This window comes from Lacerta agilis, chromosome 15, assembly GCF_009819535.1.
Source record: "Lacerta agilis isolate rLacAgi1 chromosome 15, rLacAgi1.pri, whole genome shotgun sequence".
NCBI classification, from domain to species: domain Eukaryota; kingdom Metazoa; phylum Chordata; class Lepidosauria; order Squamata; family Lacertidae; genus Lacerta; species Lacerta agilis.
In genome coordinates, this window is record NC_046326.1 from 19,794,984 (window position 1) to 19,819,052 (window position 24,069).

Below are 24,069 nucleotides of genomic sequence, written 5' to 3' on the forward strand. Positions count from 1 at the left end.
GATCTCAGAGGCTGCTGTGCAGGGATGGAATGGAAGGTGAAGTAATTAACACATGGGTGGTACAGAGCTCCTAGGACCATTTAGTTGCAGGTTGGACTTTTAGCAGATTCAAATGCTGTTTCAAAACAATTGCACACAAGTGTGAAAAGTGAGGCTAGATCTCTTTTGCTGACGTGCCAGTTTTCTGTGGGTGGGGAATTACTGATGACAGGAATCCAATAACTCTGTATCCTCTCAACTGAAGCCTGAAATGCTGCAGTACCAGGGACAGTGGTTTCTGCAGGGAAGGATTGAAGCTCAGTGGCAGGGCATCTGCTGTGCATGTAGAAGGTCCTAAATTCAACCCTCAGCATCTCCAGGTAGGGCTGGAAGAGCATGCATGGTTCTCCCTTCTTTCCATTTTTATAATCACAATGACCCTGTGAGGTAGGTTAGGGTGAGAGTCAGCAACTGGCCTGAGCTTCATGGCTGAGTGTGGATTTGAACCCTGGTCTCCCAGGTCCTAGTCTGGCATTCTCACCTCCACACTGTTGGCAGTGAGGTGGAAGAGAAATCAAGTTAAAGCTAATAATCCCAGAGTGTAGGTGGAGGGATAACATGTATGTAGGAAAGTCCTTGCATTATAAACTCCTTTTAACTGGAAAGCTAGCATAGGAAGACATGAAGCTCTTTCCCTTACACACTAGCTTTCTTCTTGTGGGTTGTTCCCCCCTCTTTTGCTTGTAGATTATTTTTTTAAGGGGATCAACCGTCACCTGCAGTATGAAGTAGGGCAGTCTTTTCTACCACGCTACTACTTCATTCTGCTAAGATCAAACAAATAAATTGTGCAGCAGCCCTGTCAATTATTGGGGGTGCTGGAGGGGCAGGCTAGAGCAATTCCACATCATCCTCAGGTCTGAAGCATCCGCTTCCAGATACAAGGAACACTGGAAGCTTCCAGAAGTTTTGTCTGTGTTGTTTCAATCACTCCTCAGCACGCTGCTGTAATAGCTCGATCTCCAAATGAGGCAACTCTGAAGTCTTCAAAATCTTTGCATAATCATTATTAAACCAGATGTATTCTGGAAAGAAATACTTTCAGCAGGGCTTTGCCGCAAGGGCTGGGTGCGTTTGACAATTACATGCAAGCACAGAAAACTCACAGGATGTGGTTTGGGATGGAGGATACAGCTTCCTGAGAATAGCAGCTTTCATTAAACAACAGCAACAAGTGGCTAGTCCTTAAGATGTATAAAAGCCCACTGAAATCTCAGAAATCATGTGGGTGGCTGAATAAGATTTGCAGTGTTCCAGGAACAGGACTTCAGGGCCCTGCATGTCTCTGCCCACACCCGCTGATGAGCACAGACGGAACACATTTTGCAAAATAAGGAAAAGCCTTGCTTGATTTGCATGGTTTATAGAGGATGCTAAATTCAGCTGTCTTTGACAAATAATTCTGAAGGGTGTTTTTTTGGTTGTTTTTTTTTTAAAAAAAATGCATGCACAGTTAACTCATGAGCGCAGGGCAGAGCTGAAATGGGAGATTAATGTAAAATCACAATCCAGTAAACTACTATGTATGGTGCAATCTGATGCTGCGTTAACTGGAACAAGAATATGTCCTCCTTTGCTGCTATATAATCAAGAATTATTAGGGTTGTCACTCAGAGAAAGGAACTTTTAGTGGATGAATTGTATGACTTTTAATCAGCGAATCAATCAACTTCATTGCAGGGGGTTGGACTACATGACCCCTGGGATCCTTTCCAATCTTAAAGTTCTATGATCTGGATGAATTTGCATTTTAACAACGTAATCCTGGTAGGCAAATATTCCTTCCTTCCTTCCTTCTTAGCACATGTGCTGCTGTAGGCATAATCTCACAGGAGGCTTTTGCTCCCACGTAAGAGAGAAGAAAGAACTCCCCTTCTAAGAAAGGGCTCACAAGCCGTGGAATTGTCAGTATGTACAGTAAAATCATTTACATTAATCTTTTCTTTTTTTTAAATGCCTTTTAAAATCAACCACAAAGACTTAAAAACCAATCAGCTAAATATTACAGCTCTAATTATGATGGAAGCCCCCTGCAGCCTCTGATATATTATTATCCAAGTTATTTATATGGGCACCATCGAGGCGCATAGAACTTTACGAAGGGTACGAGGACAGGCCTCTGACCCAAGGTGCTTACAATCTAAAAACTCAACCCCAAAATGCAAATTGTCCTCCTGTTGCTCAGATTCCACCGATTCATTGGAGAGACGTTCGTCAGTGGATGACCTACAAAGCATTGTAGCTCAGATCCCAAGGCCTTCTGGTGGGGGATTTCTTCTGATGGGGAACTTCCGCTTGGGAACTGGCAAGCTCCAAAAGGGTCTCCCACCAAGCTGGGCAATGAGAGGAGCATTCAGCTACATGGCACGTGAAGTAGGGGTTGCGGATAGAGCGGGGCAGCCCCTTTTATGGCAGGAAGCACTCCAAAGGGTTGTTGGAATCTAGCAGGACATTGCAGTTCAGGGGCCACGGGAGGCCCAGAAGGGTGAGGGATTGCTGGCAGCTCTGCTCGGCTGCCAGGCACACGGAGCGGCACGGCTGCAGGATGCCCCCGTCCGGGGTGCACTTGGGTACGAAGAGGCTGCACAGGAGCAAGCGCAGAGATGGGTAGCAAGAGAAGTCCTTCAGCATCTGAAAAAGAACGAGCAAGGGGCAGCAGGCAAAGGCACTTGTCAGGTGTTAGATCAGCCCTTCTCTCACTACTCCTGGAAAACATGAATGGTTTACTGTATAAACACCTAATACTGCATTTGGTAGCCCATCCCGGAAGTACCCCATGCAGAGATGGTGGTCTCTTGCCCTAGCTCAGTGGTTCCCAAAGGGGGCGCTAATGCCCACTGTGGGGCAGTGGAGCTGCAAGTGTGCATCATACTTTGAGAAGCTGGTAACACAGAGTTACAGAATTCAAGGGGTCCAAGTGTCATCTGTCCAACCCCTGCAATGCAGGAATCTCAATATCACAGGATCAAGTGGAATACTGTGTCCAGTTCTGGGCACCACTATTTTAAGAAGGATGTTGGCAAGCTGGAACTGTGCAGAGGACGGCAACCAAGATGATCAGGGGTCTGGAAACTAAGCCTTATGGGAAGCGCTTGAAGGAGCTGGGTATGTTTAGCCTGGAAAAGGGGAGACTGAGAGGAGATATTACAGCCATCTTCAAATATCTTAAGGTCTGTCACATGGAGGAGGGAGCAATGCCTTCAAAAGGAGATTCCGACTAAACATTCGGAAAAAACCTTCTGACAGTAAGAGCTGTTCAGCAGTGGAACAGACTCGTAAGAGAGGTGGTGGACTTTCTTGGAGGTTTTTAGACAGAGGTTGGATGGCCATCATCATGGATGCTTTAGCTGAGATTCCGGCATTGCAGGGGGGGGGACTAAATGACTTCCAACTCTAAGATTCTAAGTGCATCAATTTGCTGAATCAAGAAAACTGAACAGTTTTAATTGGGCTTTGAATAAATGTGTAATTAATCGCTACTGCTTTGAATTTTTATTGTGTACCTTCCTTAGCGGATTGTGCAAACAGCTGTTCTGAACAATGTGTTTATAGGGCAGGAGGCACTGAGAATGAGTTTATAGGGCGGGGGGTTTGGGAACTACTGCCCCAGCTGAAAAACGTCTGCAAAGAAAAATGCTAATGACGGGCGAAAGCAGGAGGGACAAATCTGAAGATATGTGGGACCCCTTGTCACGTGACCTGTCAGAGAGCTGCAATACAACTGCTGCTTCTCAAAAATCATTTCAGTTAGATGTATTACTGAGACACCTCCTTGGCTAAGCACTCCTGATGGTTGTTGTTAAGTGGATGCAATTATGCATTTGCGAATTTTCTCTTTTAACATGTAGAAAATGGCTGTGCACTGTGTGGATTATGGTTAAGTCAAACTTATTTTCTATAATTGTTGTATGGTGGTGTGATGTCATGGATTTATAAAAATAATTTTTTAAAAAATGAGCAAAGGGGCAGAAAGGGAGTCATTTTCCTGGTTCTGGCTCCAGCTGATCTAGAACCAAGGATAGGCAGTGGCCAACAGGCTTGGTGTGTGTGTGTGTGTGTGTGTGTGTGTGTGTGTGTGTGGCATTTTTCAGGGCTCCACATGCCCAGGAACCAACCTATCAATCTTTCTAAAGTGGTGGGGGGTGTTGTCCTACTGGGCCAGATCTTTCTCTCCTGCTCCCCACTCTGTGGCAAGGTGCTTTCTGTTGATGTTCCCTGCCTTCCCCACAATCCAAGGGCCCAGCCCTCCCCACCTTCCACCAGGCTCACCATATAGTCTTCGAGATGCTCTTCTGCCTCTTGCTGATCCATAATGGTCAGCCAGATGTTGGGGAAAGAGGTGGCATTGTAACTGAGACCCAAACACATCTCTACCTCAATCGGCTCGCAGGACGGCTCTGCAGGTAGAAGAGAAGAAAAGGTGCAGCTCTATGTGTGTTTGTGTGGCAATGTTTCAGATTCAGCTCAGGAACATACAGAGCAGCTTTTCCCAACCAGCTCAAAGTTACTTCTAGCCCAGCATGTTGCCACCCTCCAGGAAAATTATCGCTGGGCACCAGAGGTGAAAACCCCGTTGTCTTGCCTAACACCCCCAACCCCAGCAGCTCATATTTATAGTTAGATTACGCCTAGTTAGATGCCAGGTTCATTTCCCCAGGTTCTGATGGGGAGGAGGCCTTGCTAAATACCCTAGACTAGGGAGCGATGGACTTAAATAGTGATAGCCTTCTAGCAACGAACTCATACGCCTGGGGGCAAACTGGGGAGCCGGAATGGGGCTACTGAGAAACAAGAGGGAAGGGGAAACCAGCACGTTCCCCCTTGTGGAATGCACTCCCTGCAGAAATACAAGAGGCTCCAAAACCTTGTGGCATTCCGACAGCTCTTGAAGGCACACATGTTTAGGGAATTTCTTCTTGATCTAATGGTTTCAAGTGTTCTTTTTAACTGCTATAATTGTTAACTTTTATTAAACAAATAACCACACAAACACATACACCAGTCTATCAGGGGTCAGCAACCTTTTGCAGCCGTGGGCCGGTCCACCGTCCCTCAGACCATGTGGGGGGGCTGGACTATATATATATATATATAGGAATGAACAAATTCCTATGCCCCACAAATAACCCAGAGATGCATTTTAAATAAAAGCACATATTATACTCATGTAAAACACCAGGCAGACCCTACAAATAACCCAGAGGTGCATTTTAAATGAAAGGACACATTCTACTCATGTAAAAACACACTGATTCCCGGACCGTCCGTGGGCCGGATTTAGAAGGCGACTGGGCCGCATCCGGCCCACGGGCCTTAGGTTGCTTACGTTAAATGCAAAACTACCTAATTCACATTTCCCAAAACAACATGCGAACTGAAACACAGCTAATTTTGCACTTCTCTGAATTTTATGATGCATTTTTCGAAAAGAGGGATTGCATGCAAAAATGTGTATGCTAGGGCAAAGTATGCATAAAATGAATACATTTGTGAAAAATAATGTACAGAAATGCAGTATATTAGGGGGAATTGCTTGCAAAAATGTACATATTAGACAAAATCGCATACAAAAATAGGTATATTGGGATAAACGTGCAAGGAAATGCTAACAATTTAACATAAGGGTGTTTTTGTTTGTTTGTTTTAAAATTGCAAACTAATGCAGAAATCTAAAGTTCTGAACTTTAGGTTAGGGGAAGTGAGAAACTGTGGGGCACCACAATGGGCAAATTTGCCCATCCTTATTTGTGACTCAGTCTCAAATGACAGGGCAGCCCTTTTTCAACAATTGGTACAGGACCTCAACTTTAGGAATCTTGTTTCATGAGGAAGGAATTGCCGCTCACCGAAAGATGCATAGGCTGAGGCTGGTGCAGTTGAATTCATCGCTCCCATCCTGGGCAGTTGTGCAGCCATCGCACACCAACGCCTGAGACAGGCACTCGCCATTTCTGCAGGAGAAATCCAGGGGGCTGCACGTTTCTGGAGAGGGGTTGAGAAAGGCAAGAGAGAGGACGCAGAAGTCTTGGGTAGATAACACCCTGCTAATGGCAGCTTCAGCCTTAAGGGATGGGGAACTTCTAAAGCAGCATGCAACGCTTTAACACAAACTTATTTTAATCAACCTCTACAAGGCTCACTTCTTTCCCCTTTAATCTACATGTCAGCACAGATAGCATCATTCTATAGTTTTGTCACAAAGTGGCCACTAAATCTCAGTAGGGAGCCAGGAATTCCAAGTTGCTTTTCTTCTTTCAGAGAAACTTAAAAATTATTCCAAAGAGTAAAGGGAATCATTTGGCCCGTGAGAAGCCTTGGATGGTACTCTGTCCTGGAACTCATCATCATTTGATGAGGAAGCAAGGAACAAATTGTTGTAAGAATGTTATTAGAGAATATACAAAGAACAGATTAATAATGGTAGGTACATTCACTATTAGAATAAAAGCATACAACGGGAATTGACAGGAAGTCCAAAGTTTTATGATATTTTTGTTAATATTTTTTGTTAATAATCTTTGTTAATAACCGCATAAAAAGTAGCATAAACGCAGCTGAGCTTAAGGTTTATAACTATGTAAGAAGGACAAGTATATGTTTGTGTGTGTATGTGTGATTGAAATCTCAATTTACTCTACGAGATGTACTATTATATGTAATGTATTGTAAGACTATTAATAAAGCTTGTTACATGGCAAAAAAAGAAAGGAACTTTGGGGGGTGGGTGGTTAGATTTTGTTTGTCTCTTAATGAGAAACTACCTGATTTGCACTTCCTGAAGCAATGCACAAAATGGAACTCAGCTATCCTGTGAAATTCACCCTTCTCTGAATCTTGTGATGCAGCTCTCCAACCAACGTGTCCAAAAATGAATATATTAAAGGAAAATGTGCATAAAAGACACGCCTTTATGAAGATAACGTTAAAAATTAAATGTATTAGGAAAAATTGCTTGCAAAAATGTGCACATTAGTCAAAACTGCATCCAAAAATGCATTTATTTGGGGGAATCGCACTAAAATACTGATAAAATTTTCATGAGCTTTTTGTCCTTTTAGTGCAGATTGCTGTGGAAGTGGTGACCTTTAGCATAAGATTAGAAGAATGAGAAAGTGAGAGAAAGTAAACTGACAGATCCATCCATGCCTAGTGTGTGCAGTTGTACAGTTTAGCTATTCACAAGTTTGGCCTGGAGTCAGATGTGAGTTTTCCTCTAATCACATGATGAGAATGAAAGCTTTGGGGTCAGTGGCATTCCCGCTTAGGGATTTCTCTCTCCCCTGGATGGAATTTTCCTGCTGTAAGGCTAAGTAGTAATTATGGAAAACAACAAACACACACCGAAAAACCCCTAACTGCCAAAATGTATGTAATCCCAGGAGGGCTAGAGTTTGAGAACAAACAAATGCAGTCCTTCCCCAAGAGATGTGGGCCAGCATGACCCTCCCCCCTCCGCCCCCAGATCCAGCACCATCAGTGCCAACCTTGAGGCTTTTATGAATGAGGCCCCTCCTCAATGTTCCATGACTGACGTGGCAGAAAGCAGGAGTTTTTCTGCTATTGGGGAAGTAGCTGTTAGGGCGATGGCTTGCCCCCTTCATAACCCTCTGCCCTGAATCTTCCTTCTTTCATTCCGCCCCCTCCCCCCCCCCCCCCCCGTTTTCATTTTAAGAAAAAAGCATGCTTCTAGTCCTTTTCGTTAGCGGAGGCAGAAGAGAAAATGTGTGGATAGCAGTGCAGTGCAGACTTGTCCCATTAGGGCAAATGGGGGACGACCCTATCGGCCTCACTCTGACCTCAGCTAGCCACCTGCCTGCCTTCTACTTACAAGCAGTCCTGTCAACCTCCTCCTTAGTCTCAGTGCTGCCCTTGTGGAACTCAGCAGAGAGGAGGATAGAGACAAGACCAAAATGGGCCGGATCTGCCTGACATGGGCTCTGTCTCTTATCCGTCATTGGCTCTGGCGCCACCAACTGTTGGCCTCCCTGCTTGCTGCCCTACCAGTCTCAGTGGGGACCAGCCACTGCGACTTCTAACACTTCTGTTAACAGAGACAGAAGGGAAGGCATATGGCCAGAAGTCATTCGGGGGAGCAGGGATGAAGTCCCACCCCTACTTATTCAACAGCAAGGAAATCATTTTCCAGCCCTCCACATGCCAAGTCAATTGGATTTTCTCAGAGAAAAATATGCTGTCGAGGAGAGGAAGAGCAGGAGGTTACACCAGCATGCACAGCTAATGGTCAAGCTACCATTCTTGATTTGAAAGATTCTAAAGTCCCTTTACTGCAAACAACCGTACTGTTACGAAGAGTGCGCAAGCTTCTGAGTGCACCAAAATGCTTTCACCAGGCTGGATAGCAAGGCAAGTGTTTGGGACTGGTGGTGAGGTATGGGGGGAAAACATGGCCCAGTTTTAAAACCACAATGTCTTTATAGTTCAACCACCCCCCCCATTTAAGGAAGTTTGGCTGGAATCCCAGAGCTCTGGAAAGGTGTCTTCTCTTTGTAATGGGAGGTAACAATTTTAAAAGGGGAGGTGCCTCTGTGGATGGGCAGAGTGCTTCCCTTTCTGAGGCCCACTGTGGGGAGGGAGGAATCTCCAGGAGATTATGTGTAAGCAGGGGGCTGGTGAAATAGGGGCAAGTAGTAAACAAATGTTGAAGGGAGAGCTGGCTGGCCCATTCTACCTCAGCTGGCAGGTAGACAAAGGTGCCAGGAGCCACCATCACCTACTTTCCGTGGCGTTGTGGGCATGGTAAGTGGCAAAGAACCCGTTGTCAGCTATTCCTTCGTCCGCCACAAAGAGGACTGTCATGACATGCTGTGATGAGGTCAGGACAGGGGGCAAGTTAGAGCTGCAGAACCTGCAAAAGAGGAAGGGGGGAACTGACTTTTAACAAAGCACCCAATTCTAAATACAGGGGACACACATGCAAACACACACCCTTATGTTGTTGGGGCTGGTTATCTGGAGGCAAAGCAAGCACTGACTGGGCAGACAGACTAGGGATGCCTGGAGAGAGAAGTCTGGCTTTGCATGAAGTGATGAATCACTCCGACTAAGGGACCAGACCAGGATCAGAGGCTTTACAACTGGGGTCTGTAGTAAAATGTTGCTGCGTGAAATGCTCCTGCTCAGGGTTCCAAACATAACAAGTTCTAGGGTACTCCATTCCATTCCCCTTCCACCTGGTTTTCCATTTCTGTCCATACTCAGCAGTTCTGTTTCCACTGAGCATGCCCAGTATTCTACGGGCTTGAGTGTGTTTTATTTTGTAGGGGTTCTCCTTTAATTTCCTCTCACCCCTTTAAATACACCACACCCTGCAAGTGTCCTGGAAAAACTGGACATGCTGGCGTTTCCCATGAGAGCTTGGTGGCCATTTTGGGTGCCGTGATATCACACAATTTCACGCAAAGATATTGCCCCGGGAAAAATGCTTTTATTGGGGCTGTGATCTCAATGTGGCATCTTTTGGTCTCTGTGATCTTGCACGGATCACATGACTTGGTGTGGAAGCACAGACGGGAAGCTGTGCATCCCAGTTTGGGGACTCAACATGCTGGAGGGATATATATGGCAATTCTGCACACCTTGGGGTTTCCCCCCGAAAGACCTGATCACTCGCTCTTGAGAGCAGATGGTGCCATCGGGGCTACAGAAGGATCAACGCTCAGAAAATGAGTTTGTTATTTGCATATAGGATAGAGGAAGGAAGGACCCGATTGGTCGCCTTTGTGTCACCTGAGAGCTGCCACACTGGTTACTGTGCTAGTGGTTTCTGGCTTGCAGCATAGACCTAGGCCAGAGGGTCCCTCTTCTGGTGAAAACCTTCCATTGAAATGTTATACATAATTCACAATGGACAGGGGAAAGTCACTGCGAGGAAAGTGGAGAGAGAAAAAAGGCATTTCTCCCTCAGTCAAAATATTAGAACTTGTGGAAATCCGATGAAGTCAAAGGTTGGAAGACTCAGGACAGGCAGAGGGAAGGACTTCTTCACATGGTGCAGGGCTAAATCACAGAATTCACAGGGACAAGATGCAGTGATGGCCACTCAATCTGGATGGGTTTAAAAGAGGACTTCCCATCTGATTGACCATGCAAATAGGACACTGACTGGATTAGCCCCTTCTGGCCCGATTCCACAGTCAGGCTCTCCACATATTTTCATGAAAACTTCTGGGAATTGTTGGTTCTGACCATGGTAACAGTTTGAATTTGCTAGCGATACTGGGGTGGTGGTGGTATGAAAGACCACCATACCTGCCCATGACGCTGGTTGCTCCCATCCCAGCGCTGTCGTACACCTCCACAAAGTCATAGTTGCACTCCTCCTGGGACTCAAGGCTGAAGTTGTGGAAATGCAAGTCCACCACGTGGCCCACGGGCACTGAGATAGGCCAGAGGCAGAGCTGGAAAAGAAAGGCAGGTCTGGGAAGTCTACTGTACACGATAGGGGGGCTCCTAGCATGACGGTATGAAAGCTGGACTATGGAGGGTTTCTTTCTACTCAGATCTCAGGTTCCCAGGAAACCATCTTATTCTGAGTCGGACCATTGGCCATTTAGCTCAGTATTCACTGGCGAATGGAGCCGCTTGGCCGTCTGGAGCGGCAAATGCGGGGGCACCCCTGGGGGCGGGGTGTCGCTCCATAGCGCGCATGCGTCACGACATCATGGCGCATGCACACTATGGAGCGACGCCATGGCAAACCCCGCGAGCACGTCGCGAATAGATGCAGCGTCGCTCCACAGCTTGCTTGCAAATCTGCTCGGTGTCGCTCGCTTGGCGGCTTGTAAGGTTGTCGCATGTGACAGCAGCACGCAGCAACCTTACATGCCGCCAAGTGAGGCTTTACCAGGTGGTGGGGCTCAGCTTGGGGGTCGCGGGGGAGGCCGCCGAGTGTCACCCCCCTCCAGGGTGGCACCCGGGGCGAACTGCCCCAACCCCCCACCACCTTGCTATGCCCTGTCAGTATTGTCTGCTCTGGCCGGCAGCAGCTCTTGGAGGGGGCGGTTTCAGGCAGGGGACAACTCCTGCCTTTTCAGAGACATGTAGGAAACTGCCTTATCCCGAGCTCAGTGTTGTCTGCAATGATTGGCAGCTGCTCTCCAGGGTTTCAGGCAGGGAGTTCTCTCCCAGACCTTCCTGGGGATGCTGGGGAGACCACCAATGGCTGCTGCTCATTGATTCTGGTGGGGCAGGAGGCAGAGCCTGTGAGAGGCACAGACAACTATTCTCTAGTTTCTGCCTCCATCCTCCCCGTTGCTGACTTTCAAAACTGAAGCCATACATCAGTGAGAATGGTGGGAGCTCATCCCATCAGCTTTGCTGAAAGACCAGCTATATCAGGCACCTCCTGCCGCTAAAACTGTACCAGCAGGTATTACAGAGCAACCCAGAATCAGTGCTTGAGTTTAGTTTTTCTGTTCCTTCCCTGTCCTTTCCCCTTGTGTGTAAGGTAGTGTGGGCAGGGACAATGAAGATGGGCCCCCTTCCTGTGGTCCATAATAATCTCAAGTCGCCACTCACCTGCAGATGTGGGGTATGGCTGTGGGTAATTTGGGGGAGAATAATTGCCCTTCCATGCTGGTGAGGGTCCCCCCACAACCTGCAAGGAAACACACATATTGTGGTGATGGATGGGCTTGCATTATGGGCACCAGAGAGAAGGATATCCAAGTGGTTTCTCTCTCTCTCTCTCCCTCTTCCTCTCCCCCCCTCTCCCCCTCCCTCCCTCCCTCCCCTTTCTCTTTTCCTATTGTACTTTCCTTCTTCTCACAATGAGAGGCAAATTTTTTGCAACTCCCATAGCTATTTCAGATGAGAAACAGGAGAGCAGTCCTACAATTTTAATAGTTGTGCAGATGATACTGCTGAAATATTAAAGGTGCAGGCGGTCTCTCTTCATTTCCAGCATGTCCACTCAGATTCCAGTAACAGATTTGGGAACCTGGCCCAACCACTTCACATAGAAGCCCCCTCCCCAGATCTATTTTGAAACAGACAGGGCTAAGCCCCCCCACTGAGAGTTAAGCAACCCCCTACTCCCCTTGCAGAGCTACAATTTCAGAGTGGTTTAATGGTCCATCACTCTTCTGAAGGAACTCTGGAAATGGTAGCTCTGAGAGGGTATAATTAGTTGGAATAGGAATAGGAATAGGAATAATTTTATTGGCCAAGTATCAATCATACTTGGAATTTTGCTTCGACTACATTGCAATGTAAAGAAAACATACCTCATACAAACACTATTCCCCTCACGCTACAACAGCACAACAAAGGAACCCCATACCACCAACTGACCTCCCTTCCACACACAACTACAAATTCAACAGTTTGATGGCAAAAGGGGGAAAAAAACTATGTCTGTGCCTAGATGTTTTTGTGTATAGAGTCCTGTAACGACGTCCGGATGGAAGTAAATCAAACAGGTAATGTCCAGGATGCAAAGGGTCTGCGACAATTCTCTCTGCTCTCTTCCTGGCTTTGGCAGCATAAAGTGTCTCTGTTGGAGGCAAACTAACACCAATTACCCTCTCTGCAATTCTTACTGCTCGTTGGAGTCTCTTCTTATCCAGCTTAGAGGCTGTGCCATACCAAACAGTAATAGAATTACAGAGAACAGTTTCAATGGTACCTCTGTAAAATTGGATCAACAATTCTTGGGGCAAATAAAATTTTCTTAGATGTCGCAAGGAATGCAAGAATGCCTCCCTCTCAGTAATGGAAGCAATGGGGTAGATAGAGTGCCACCTCTTGCACTTCTGCTGCCTGAGGTGGATGCTTCACCCTGTGTCCTGGGTGGGCCGGCTCTGGTCAGAGATTATCCTTGGGGACAACCCATGTATTTACCTGGGAGGTGCAAATTAGGTCAGTGTGGACTGGTAAAAATGTGGACCAAAATAAAGAGGAAAATTTGGATGTTCTTAACTGTTCCACCCATAGAAAGGGAAACTCACAATTTGGTTTGGAGCTCATTTCTCCAGTATTGGCATTTGCCTCCCCTTTGCAATGCCTTCCCACCAATAATTTTTCTGCCACAGCAACATTGGGGGTCAGTTGTGTTGGCTGTTGCAGACTGTACCTTTGTGCTTTGTGCTACAGTTGGCTTCATCTCTCTTGTCGTGGCAGTCATGATAACCATCACACACGTAGGCCGAGTGGAGGCAGAGACCCTGGTCACAGAGAAACTCATCCCAGGAACAGTTCTCTGGAACAGACAAACACCCTGGAGGACAAGAAGCTAAGGATTGCAACTGGCTTGAAACTTGTTTTGGAACTGGTCAAAAGCGCCATGGCTTCTCCCATCTCCTTGAAATGAATGAACCTAACTTAGGTGAGGTTCACCACACTGAAATGAACAAACCTAATTTAGTCTTCTCCATTAGCTTCAATGGGTCTAGCAACCAAGTATAATACATTCCCCAATCACCAGCACTACCCAGTACTTGGAATAAAAACGTTTGGAAGGATCTCTTTTAACCCCCTAAGAGAATTGCTCTCTGCCCCCGCCACCTCCCACACCACCTGGATTCACTTACTTTCACTGGGCAGAATGGCCCGATACCAGGCAGTGAAGCCCGAGGGAGCAATGTTGTCATCTGAGACAAAGATGACCTGAAGCTGGCTGGAGTTGGTGTTGATCGTTTGCCGGTGCCACGGACACCACAGTACCTGCAAAAGCCACCTGTTTAAAAAGGGAGCCAAGGGAAAATAGCTAGTGCTTTCCCATGGCCCCCTGGGAGGGAAAAGGGGTGGGAATTCTTAAGATTTAGTGTCAGGAAATAACGTAGTCCTGGACACAGCAGAGTTAACCGCAGGTTTTCTTGAAGCTTCCGGCTGTTGAGCATTAACTGGACAGCACAACGCAGGAACTCAGCAACTCACTTGGATAACTATATACAGTATTTATTGAAGCAACTAGCATCCATAAGTTACTATGTACAGGACTTTACAAATAAAGAAACAAAACATAAATCTCTCCTCTCTGTCCTCTCTCTCAACCTTCAGTACACCACTAACAACCAACCACACAGCTCTCACACAGAGCTCATTCTTTAGGAACTCATTGACCAATCACAGGTCGTTGCTAAGGGTCTGAAGAGAGAGCAGATCTTGGCTTTCTGCCAACTGGTAATTGCTACAGACGTGATAAGCTGACTTTCTGCACGTAGGCACTTTGAAATCTCTAACAGGAATGGTCATCCTGCCCTTCCTCCTAAGGACAGAGCAGCAAAACAGTGCAATTAAAAATAAAAGTCATTTGAAATAAACAATAGGATGATGGCACTATACCTGGTACTCCCATCCCACAACGAGAAGCGTCCTGCTCTTGAATATCTCCAGCCGGTCGTATAGGCATGAGGCAGAACTCTCAATGTCTAGCTCCACCACCTTCAGCTGGATCGCCATCCCTGCCGTCACCCGGATGTGCCACTTGCACAAGATGTTTGGGGGGTAGGGGCTGGGTAGTTGGGGGAGCTGAAGGTGCCCTTGGGCCAAGCGGATCCCCCCACATACTGTACGAGGGGAAAACAACAACAACAACGACGACACGTTGAGTGGATTTACAGCAGGAGTGGATAATCCTTTGCAGGCTGAGGGCCCCATTCCCTTCTGGGCAACTATCCAGGGGCCACTTGTCAGGGGTGGTAACAGAGTCTCAACTCTGTGACTGTTCATTGTACCAAATGGAACCAGGCACCCCACACACAGTGGGTAGTGATCATGCTTCTAAAGGCGGTCTGGGAAACAACTCTGGCGTCAGCTGTCTACTTACAAGGTGCTGGCATTGTGGTAACAGGCGACTTTCCCTCCCTGGGATAGTGTCCCCGTGGGCTGGGGTCTTGGCGAGGTCCTGGGGATGGGAGTTGAGGGTAGCGGTGATGGTGTGGGCATGAGAAGCCCCGAGCGAGGGTTTGACGGGATGGTGGGACTTCAGCTCTGCCGCCATAGAAAGAGAATTTACAAGGGATGAGAAGAGCAGCAATGGGAAAGGAGTGGCTGAGGTTTGCATCTCCACCTCAAGCAGAGTTAGGAAGCTGCTTTATTCAGAACCAGACCTTTGGCCCATCTACAGTGGACCAAATGTACAGACCCACGCTGTACATTTGAAGCACAGCCAACATGCATTTGAAGCATGTTACTTCCCCTCCAATGAATCCAGGGAACCTTAGGTTGTTAAAGATGCTGAGAGTTGCAGCTCTGTAAGGGGGAAACTACACTTCACTAGGGGAAGCAGTGTGAGCCATTATAGCCCTGCCCAATCACTGAGGACTTAGGGAGAGTCTACATTTAAAGTGGTATTATACCACTTTAAACAACCACGGCGTCCCCTAGATATCCTGGGAACTGCGGTTTGTTATGGGTGCTGAGAGTTGGACAGAAACCCACAACATGGCTCAGACATACAGCTCATATCCAATATTGTGGGCCTACGTTTATGAACCTCCTTTCCAGCTGAGGTCAGAGAGGTCCCCCCCCCCCCCCGCCGGTTGAATCTACAGTGCCTACTGAAGACTTCCTTAAAAATCCCAGAAGGCATTTTAACTGAATTTCATAGTTTTAACTGATTTTCATCTTGCACAAAACTTAGAAACTACCACAAATAACAGGATGTAAATTGTCCAGATAAACGCAGTAAACAACTAAATAAATATAGAAAACATCTGAGGGCACCATGTTGACTACCCTTGCTTCTATTAGATCTTCCGGCTCTGCCTTAAAAATGGGGGTGGGTTGGTTGGTAAGGGCAGAAAGAAGTACTTTCTGGGAAGCAGGAGGCGCCCACCCCCTCTGGAGGAATTCCGGACAGGTCTCGGTGACTGAAACTTACGGGAGGCGATGATGATGCCCACTAATAGGCCAGGAGGAGGAGAAGCACCGTGCTGAGAATTGCCACGCAGAGCCAGGAGAACTTGCAGTCTGGCTTGAACTTCCTGCTTGCCATGTCCCGGACCTGTTGGGCTGCAGGTACAGAAGCAGGAGCAGAGTGTCACAGTCATGCAGTCATAGCACAGAAACCCCCCAGCATCCTCCCCTGTACCACCACCATGCTACCCTGCAACTGGAACATAGGAAGTTGCCTCAGACAAGTGAAGCTATTTGGCCATCTAGCTTATTTATTTATTATTTATTCGTTGCATTTGCTACACACCACCTTCCTGCCAAGGCACCCAAGGCAGGTTTGCAGTTTTTATAGTGGTAAGGTAAGGGACCCCTGACCATTAGGTCCAGTCGTGGCCGACTCTGGGTTGCAGAGCTCATCTCGCATTACTGGCCGAGGGAGCCGGCGTACAGCTTCCAGGTCATGTGGCCAGCATGACTAAGCTGCTTCTGGCAAACCAGAGCAGCACATGGAAACACCCGTTACCTTCCCGCTGGAGCGGTACCTATTTATCTACTTGCATTTTGATGTACTTTCGAACTGCTAGGTGGGCAGGAGCTGGGACCGAGCAACAGGAGCTCACCCCGTTGCAGGGATTCGAACTGCCAACCTTCTGATCAGCAGCCCTAGGCTCTGTGTTTAACCCACAGCACCACTAAATGGTAGTGGTGGGTGAGGAGCAGGCAACAGTTCTGACTGGAGCAGTCCCTGATGTTCTCTATGACTGCCTGCACATGCTTCTTCTGTAGCTTAGCAGCACGGCTTGCTACTCTTGATTGGCAGTTCTCCATCACCGACTGTCCCCTGACAATATCCCCAGACACCCCCCCCCCCCTTGTCCTAGGCCACATCCTTCATTGTCCCTGCCTTGCACCCCTCCTCAAGTGTTTCTGCCTGGCTGGAATGTGTACTTGAACTCTGATGGTGATTCTTGCTTGCTTTGATGTGGAGGATGCAGAGGAGTGCTAATCTACAGCACACAGGTAAAAATCACACCTGAGCCTCTAGCCCCTTCCAGCTATTAGCATGTAGCCCCAGAAAATTCCCCCCCCCCCCAGTCTGAAAAAAACCCCTTCTACCCCTGGCCTATGGCTCAAAGGCTCCCCAATCACCTTTGCCCTGAAAGGATTCCCCCACTGGACCACTTGCTCTTTTTCACTCATGCTAACACCCTCAAACATAGATCTGCTTAGTGGGGCCCTGCCAATGTCTTCCCCCGCTCCCTCCTTCGCCCGTTGGTGATACCAAAGCCGTTGGCGGAGAGTTTGGTGCTGTTTCTGTTCTCGACGTCCGGCTGACGCTGGGCTGGTGCCTCGCCATCCTCCTCAAACACGGGGTTGGAGAATTCTGTTAGCAAGAACCGCGGCAAAGGTGGAGCCAGGGAGCTGGCATTTTCCTGGGGGAAACCAAGCACCAGTGAGATATACATATATATTGCTGCAAGCCACCCCAATCTGCAAGGTGAAGATGTCAGATGATCAAATTCCTGCTGCTTTTGGAATGCCCTGAAACATTCCGAGACAAACTGTGGTCCATTCCCAAAAATCTTTGCACTCAACATCCATAGGTCTTGGCATCATCCAGATTGCTTCTACTTTTGCTGGGTCCACTTTCTGACCCTCTGCTTTCAACAGGTGGCCCATAAAAGGCCCTTCCTTTAATCCTAACCTGACTTCATCAGGGTTGAGTTATATATTTTTTTCTCTGCACCTCTCCAAAAAAAATGCTGACTTTTTCCCATGGTTTTTTTTGTTGCTGCCTTTCCACTATCTCCTTCTCCCACAATTAGTATGTCATCAGCAATTATTTTCAGGCTCCTGATTCAGTCGACACAGAAATAGTTCAGGGGCTTAGTTGATGCCTATTGGCATTCACAGCCAACAATATATGCCAAAAGGAGTTGCCCAAGTGGTCAGATAGCTTGACTCTGTGTCAGGCTCTACGCGCCGGAATCCATTTTTTACATCAAACACCGATAAAACCTTGGCTCAGGATAGGTCACATACTGCAGCATCATGATTGGTAGAGGGTAATGGCTGTGACTTAGTGCTCTGTTCAAAGGTTGGGATTGATACAAATGCACAGCTTTCTTGAGGGTTTCCAGATAATACTAGGCTGCTGATCCATGCTTTATGTACATCAAATTGGGGCTACTCCTCCAAGGTCACCATTTGGGTGGGTGCTATGGCTTAGGGTGGGTGGGGAAGCCAGCGTCTACTGAGGCTGGGTCCTGGGTGCAGCTGGCTTTTACAGCCAGGGAGTGGACTACCGGTAGAGGGAATAAGTTTTCCCTCTGGTCCACTCTACCATACCACGGCCCTGGACTCACCTACGATTGGCTGCAACTGGGGGCAAGCCTCCCAGCCAGTGGAGGAGGAAGTGACGTCTCTCCTGGCCGCGCTGAAGCCAGAAAAGAGCACCAGACACTGCCATGGTTTTGCTGGACTGCAGCCACTGCTCCCCTCCAGCTGGCATTAAGTAGTCCTTATGCTTGTCTTCCTCTCTCTCCAAGGCAAGATCCAGCTAGAATTCAAACTGTTCTCTCCAGCACCTCCATGCCTGGGCTAGATTAAATGCAGTGAACTTCAGTGGTGCTGGGGGGTTTCCAGGCCTCTCTCCATGATCTAAAAATCCTTGTTTTTCTGTTTTTTTTTCTTTGCTGCTTCAACTGGGTTCTATTTCTAAAACCGCTGCCATCATGTTTCAGTTGGTGTTGATTATCGTTAAGGATCAGGCAGGAGTATTATAAAACAAAGAACTTTATTTAAATAAGCTTTCTTTAATTCCAAACTCTCTCTGAGCCTCCTGCTCAATGCTGAATCACTGTCTCACTGAGTTTCTCGCCCGGACTGCTGTCCTAATCCTCTTAATTAGTTCCACATACATTGATAATGACAGCAGTACAAGATCCTGGTTGGATCACACCAAAGCTCAGCTAGTCCAAGGTCCTTGGTGAGAATCCTGGCATTAGGTGGTCGACTAGCCACTGGCAGCCATTGGCCACTGTCTAACTTCAGCTGAAGTTGTAGACAGAATGTCAAATTCAGATCAGGGCAGACCTGGGTTCGAATTCTTACTCAGCTATGTATCGTACTGGCAGCATATCCTTGTTTATGTGTCTTTGGAGTTCAGCCCCACTGAGTTTAATGGGACTTACTCCCAGGAAAGTGTACTTAGGATTGCAACCTGGGTGACTTTGGGATTGTTCTTCCTACTTCATAGGGTTGTTGTGCTGCTAAAACAGAGCAAAGGGACAAACCACACCCCCTTGATCTCTATGGAGGAAGGGCAGAGCATTTTTTTATTTTTCTAAATGTAACTAAGAGTAAAGCAGCTGTAAATACTTAAACAAAAATGCAGCTCTGAGCATTTTTCTGTGTCTGATGCAAAACCAAAATACAGCTCAGAATTTCCCTCCAAAAGTTTGGAATCTCTGGTTACAAAGCAAGCCAGTCTGGCCTTGTCAACAGAATGCAGTTAGAGTCTGCTGGTGCTAAACTACACCTCCATCTCACTTGCTCTTCTTTGCTGGCAGATGCTCTTCAAACCGAGGGATTGTGGCTTTCATCAGGGAAGGAACGCACTGGATCTCTTCCTGCATACTTTCACAATGTGATAATTGGGTTTATTTTGGGGAATCAGAATGAGAGCAAGCAAGCAAGCAAGCGCTTTTACATAAGCCTAGCTCATAAGGAATAATGATGTTACTATATCAGCAGAGCCGTCTCATTCATAGAGGCCGGTGGTGCGGTGCGCCAGGGCGCTGGGCGCCCCAGGGGCGCCCCCACGAGCCCGCCGGCATACCGGGCTCCCCTCCCCAACCCGCCCCCGCCCCCACGGGCAGGCGGGCACTCGCGCGCCGGCGGGCGGGCTGTAAGCCGCCCGCCCTCGCCTCCCGGAGCCCCAGCTGGAGCGGCGCGGGGCTTTGCGCGACCTTCCAGCACTCCAGCTGGGGCTCTGGGAGGCGAGGACGGCCGGCTTGCAGCCCGCCCGCCGGTGCGCGAGCGCCCGCCCGCCCCTCATCATCCGCCCGCCGGCGCGCGAGCGCCTGCTCCAACGCCACGCCCCTCATCCCCCGCTCGCCCCCCCCTCCCGAGGGGCGGCCAGCGCGGGAGGGAGGCGGGCGGAGAGGCGGCAGGCTGGGGGCGCCGAGGGATCGCTGCGCCAGGGCGGCTGATCCCTCTAAGACGGGCCTGTATATCAGCTATAGCCACAGGCACAATCCCCTCCAGACAATAACAGCACTCGTACGTCAGATTTCTGAATTGTTCAAAGAACTAAGCCTCCATGATCTCAGTGGTCCTTACAACCGCTTTGCAAGGAGGGCCAGTATTGCTACAGTCATGTCACAGGTGTGTGTGTGGGGGGGGGGGGAGGGGGAGGGCTGAGGCTGGGGAACCATGAACTGAGATATAAACTAGGTTCTTTCCAGTCCACTTTTAGCAGCTTTGCTAGTCTCTGGCATATGCTAGTGTGTGCACCAGCCTATGTGTGCATAATAGGGATGGGTGATTCTGTCAGTTTAATCTTATCTTGGTTTCTCATTTATCCAATCTTAAATTCAGCTCTCCACATTTCCACATCGGTTGGCAATTTTATATATATATATAGAGAAAAGTCCTTATGAAAGTTAATCAGCATTTCAGTGCAAATGTCTTCTAATATACAATTTTTTGCATGCAGTTTTGCTTAATATACACATTTATGCTGAGCAATCTTAACACAATGCATTTTTGTATGCTAATTTCATAAATATATGCATTTCTATGCACACTTTACTCCAATATATGTCTTTTTTATGCATTACTTGGCTGGACAACTGCACTGCAAAATTCGGAGCAGTACAAATTTCAAAGGATGACTTTGTTTCAGTTGTGAATTACCGGTAGGCAGGTTTGCTTTAAATGCAAACTGAATCAAATTTATCCCTATCCCTAAGTATAATGCAGTGAGTAATGTCCTCGCTCCAATAAATTGTTATGATCCCACTGAATTCCAAAAGACTTTGAACTCCCTTTAAATTGCCTACCCCACAACCCCTGAGAATGCAGAATTAGGAAATTTATTTGTTAATTAATTCACAATATTTATATACTACTTGATTGTAACCAATCCTCAAAGCAGTTTACAAAAAGAGTAAAACACTAAAACTATCAGTGAAAAGAAGTAAAAAACAACTACTTAAAATATTCAAACAATAATTAAAATCAATTATGAGCTACAAACCAGATTAAAGCATGTACCAACATTCTATGCATCTGGACAGGCTTGCTTAAACAAAAAAATGGTTTTAGTAGGTTCCCAAAGGCATACAGTGAAGGCGTTTGCCTGATGTCAATAGGCAGGGAGTTCCAAAGTGTGGGTGCTGCCCCAATAGAAGACTGATTTCTTAACCAATGAAGAATGAGCATTACAAGGCACCTGTAACAGAACCAGTTACGCAGATCAAAGTGTTCAAGTAAACAGATCCCAAGCTGTTAAGGTGATTCATAAGAGCATCAAGAGAGCCTGTTGGACCGGACCAATGGACTATCTAGTCCACAAATGCTGTTTTCTGGAGTGTCCAATCAGATATTTCTGGGAAGCCCAGTGTGGGGAGGCTGAGTGGGAAGGCAGAGCCCGCTTCCTGCTATTATTTCCCAGCAACTGGTGCACAGTCTTCCAAATATTTTAAACCTATTTTCTCTAATATTTCACAGACGTAAATAGGGATGCACTTGTAAACTTCCCAATTCATCTGCAGCTAGACCATTTTGTACCCTGGACTTACTGGTCTCATGCCCCTCACCCTTTAGATCAGGGTTTCCCAAACTGTTTGAGTCTCCAGCTGTTTTTGGACTACAATTCCCATCATCCCTGAACACTGGTCCTGCTAGCTAGGGATGATGGGAGTTGTAGTCCAGCAACAGTTGAAGAACCAGGTTTGGGAAACCCTGCTTTAGATGGTCAGGTGTGTTACTTCAGTTGGGAAATACACATTTAATATGTACTGTATCTTTTTCCCACCACTTCCCACATTCATGTTTCACATCTGCAGGGTTAGCCAATGTGGTGCCCTCCCGATAGTGTTGGAGCTCCATTTCCCTCAGTACAGACAGCAGGGCCATTGATCAGGGTAATGGGAGATGTAATGCAACAATATCTGCAGCCATTGTGTTGGTTATCCCTGTGTTAGAGAAACACACACACACACCCTCCAACAAGCAAGAGTTTGCCAACCTTGATACTGATAATTAAAAATACACTCGATTCATTTACATCTGGCACAGATTCAAAAGCACAAAGGGGATTTGCTTTTGATTGAAAGATCTAGAAAATAAAAATAGAATTTTAGAGTTTGAAAGGATCTTGGAGGTCATCTGCTCCAACTCCAACTCCATGCAGGAGCCATGATCTACATTTTCAAAATGGACCTCACAAGCACCAGTGTGCAACACTGCACCTCTTGCACTACACAGTGCCTTCGTGATCATGTGTGTACTCTTTTGGAGACCCAGGTAGTGGGGAGGAGGGGGAACTGAAAGCGGGAATCAAGGCAGCTTCAGCAGCTCATGCACTAGCAAAAGCACTCCAAAATCTTCCCAAAAGGCAAGAACAAGAACACAGAAAATATAGTGGGTTTTTTTACTAGGCACAGAGACCAGCTCTGTATACCCAAGGGAGCATCTCTACCCCCATCATTCAGCCTGGACACTGAGATCCAGCTCCGAGGGCCTTCTGGTAGTTCCCACGTTGCGAAAAGTGAAGTTACGGGGAACCAGGTAGTGGCGCCTGCCCTGTGGAACGCCCTCCCGTCAGATGTCAAGGAGATAGAGAACTACACAGCTTTTAGAAGACTTCTGAAGGCGAGGTTTTTAATGTTTGTGAGTTTTTGTGTTTTAATATTTTGTTGCCCAGAGTAGCTGGGGCACCCTAGTCTGATGGGCGGCAAAAAAATTATATATATATAATGGGTGATGTCCTTGGTAAATAAGAGCTATTGGTGTCATTGGCAGTTCCCGTAACAGTGATGTCCTGCCCTCCCTTTGTTCATACCTTGCTCTGATCCAGTGCCTCCGGCTGGAAGATGACCTCTGTGTAGTCCTTCATGGTTGTGGGAGAAGGCGTGGGGAATGTGGACAGGATCCCTGCCCTTCCTAGGCTGCTGCATCCCCCAACCTCTTGCGGCATCCGGTTCGTGGCTGCACAGCAGCTCCCCTTCCTTTGGTCTTCTGATATTCAGCACATTGGCAAGGAGAGGACAGCGGTGAGGGCTCCCTTCCAGGACCACAGTGGGGACTGTGCTGAAGGCTTGATTTTTCTAACACAAAGAGCCTGACGGGGCACTTGAACCAACGGCGCTTTGTCGTAGCCTCCACCAGCAAAGAGCATTGGCTTCCTGGCAGGCAGGCTCATGGGACAAGAGGCCTGCCAGGCTCCTGGGAAGTGAAAGAATTTACAAGCATTAAAGTCACCAACCTCCCCCCCCCCCTGCTTCTTAATCCAACTCAGCTGAGGAGGACGAGGTCAGAGGCCCTGGCATGGACAACTTAAGTTTTAAAGGCACAGGATTGCCAAACTCTTTCTCTCTGTCCAAGGCAGCCTGGAACTGAACAGCGAGTCTGAAAGGGTCACTACCCCAAAGCAGTCTCTCTTTCCAACACAGCAAAGCCAGGGAGCAACCACTCTGAGCATGCCGTGCTCATTCCCAGCACCTGCCCCCCCCCCCCACCAGAGGTGTCTATTCTCTATCACAGAAGTAGACAGAAGGAAGATCAGGATCTGCTGGAAGATCTCTGGGTGACTTGTAGAATATGGACTTCCAGTTCCTTAACAGCAATGATAACTTGATTTCTGCCACCTAAATTTGTCTACCGGAAGCAAGAAAGACAAAAGAGTGGACTTGCAGACATCTCTTGCATCTCTCCCGTACTCTCCCCAATAACGGCAGCATTACAGCCGGCTTTTGTGGAGTCTCTAGGCCCATTGCTAAATCGTGTACATTCCAGGACACTCTTAGCGCAAAATCTCTTTACCCTGTTACTAAAGCAGAGGAGAAAGGGGGCATTGTTTGAGCGCCGGGTTGCTGGGGAGGCAGGGAGGGACTTGGGCCTCTCGTAGGCCTCGGCAGCCAGAGAAGTGTGTTTTCTGAGGGA

The 24,069-nt window shown here is 47.5% G+C and overlaps 1 protein-coding gene across 1 annotated transcript; it reads right to left on the reverse strand.

The window, feature by feature from the left end:
* Window positions 1-2,403: 2,403 nt before the first annotated feature.
* LOC117060328 (membrane frizzled-related protein-like) lies at window positions 2,404-23,383 on the reverse strand. The gene is given in 16 exon segments (XM_033172543.1): window positions 2,404-2,670; window positions 4,309-4,436; window positions 4,786-4,820; window positions 5,886-6,021; window positions 8,775-8,905; window positions 10,309-10,457; window positions 10,759-10,876; window positions 11,578-11,656; window positions 13,133-13,258; window positions 13,590-13,722; window positions 14,344-14,529; window positions 14,828-14,991; window positions 15,884-15,913; window positions 15,916-16,014; window positions 17,180-17,330; window positions 22,970-23,383. Coding segments are annotated over 16 exon segments (2,025 nt in total). The 5' UTR covers window positions 23,105-23,383; the 3' UTR covers window positions 2,404-2,445.
* Window positions 23,384-24,069: the final 686 nt, after the last annotated feature.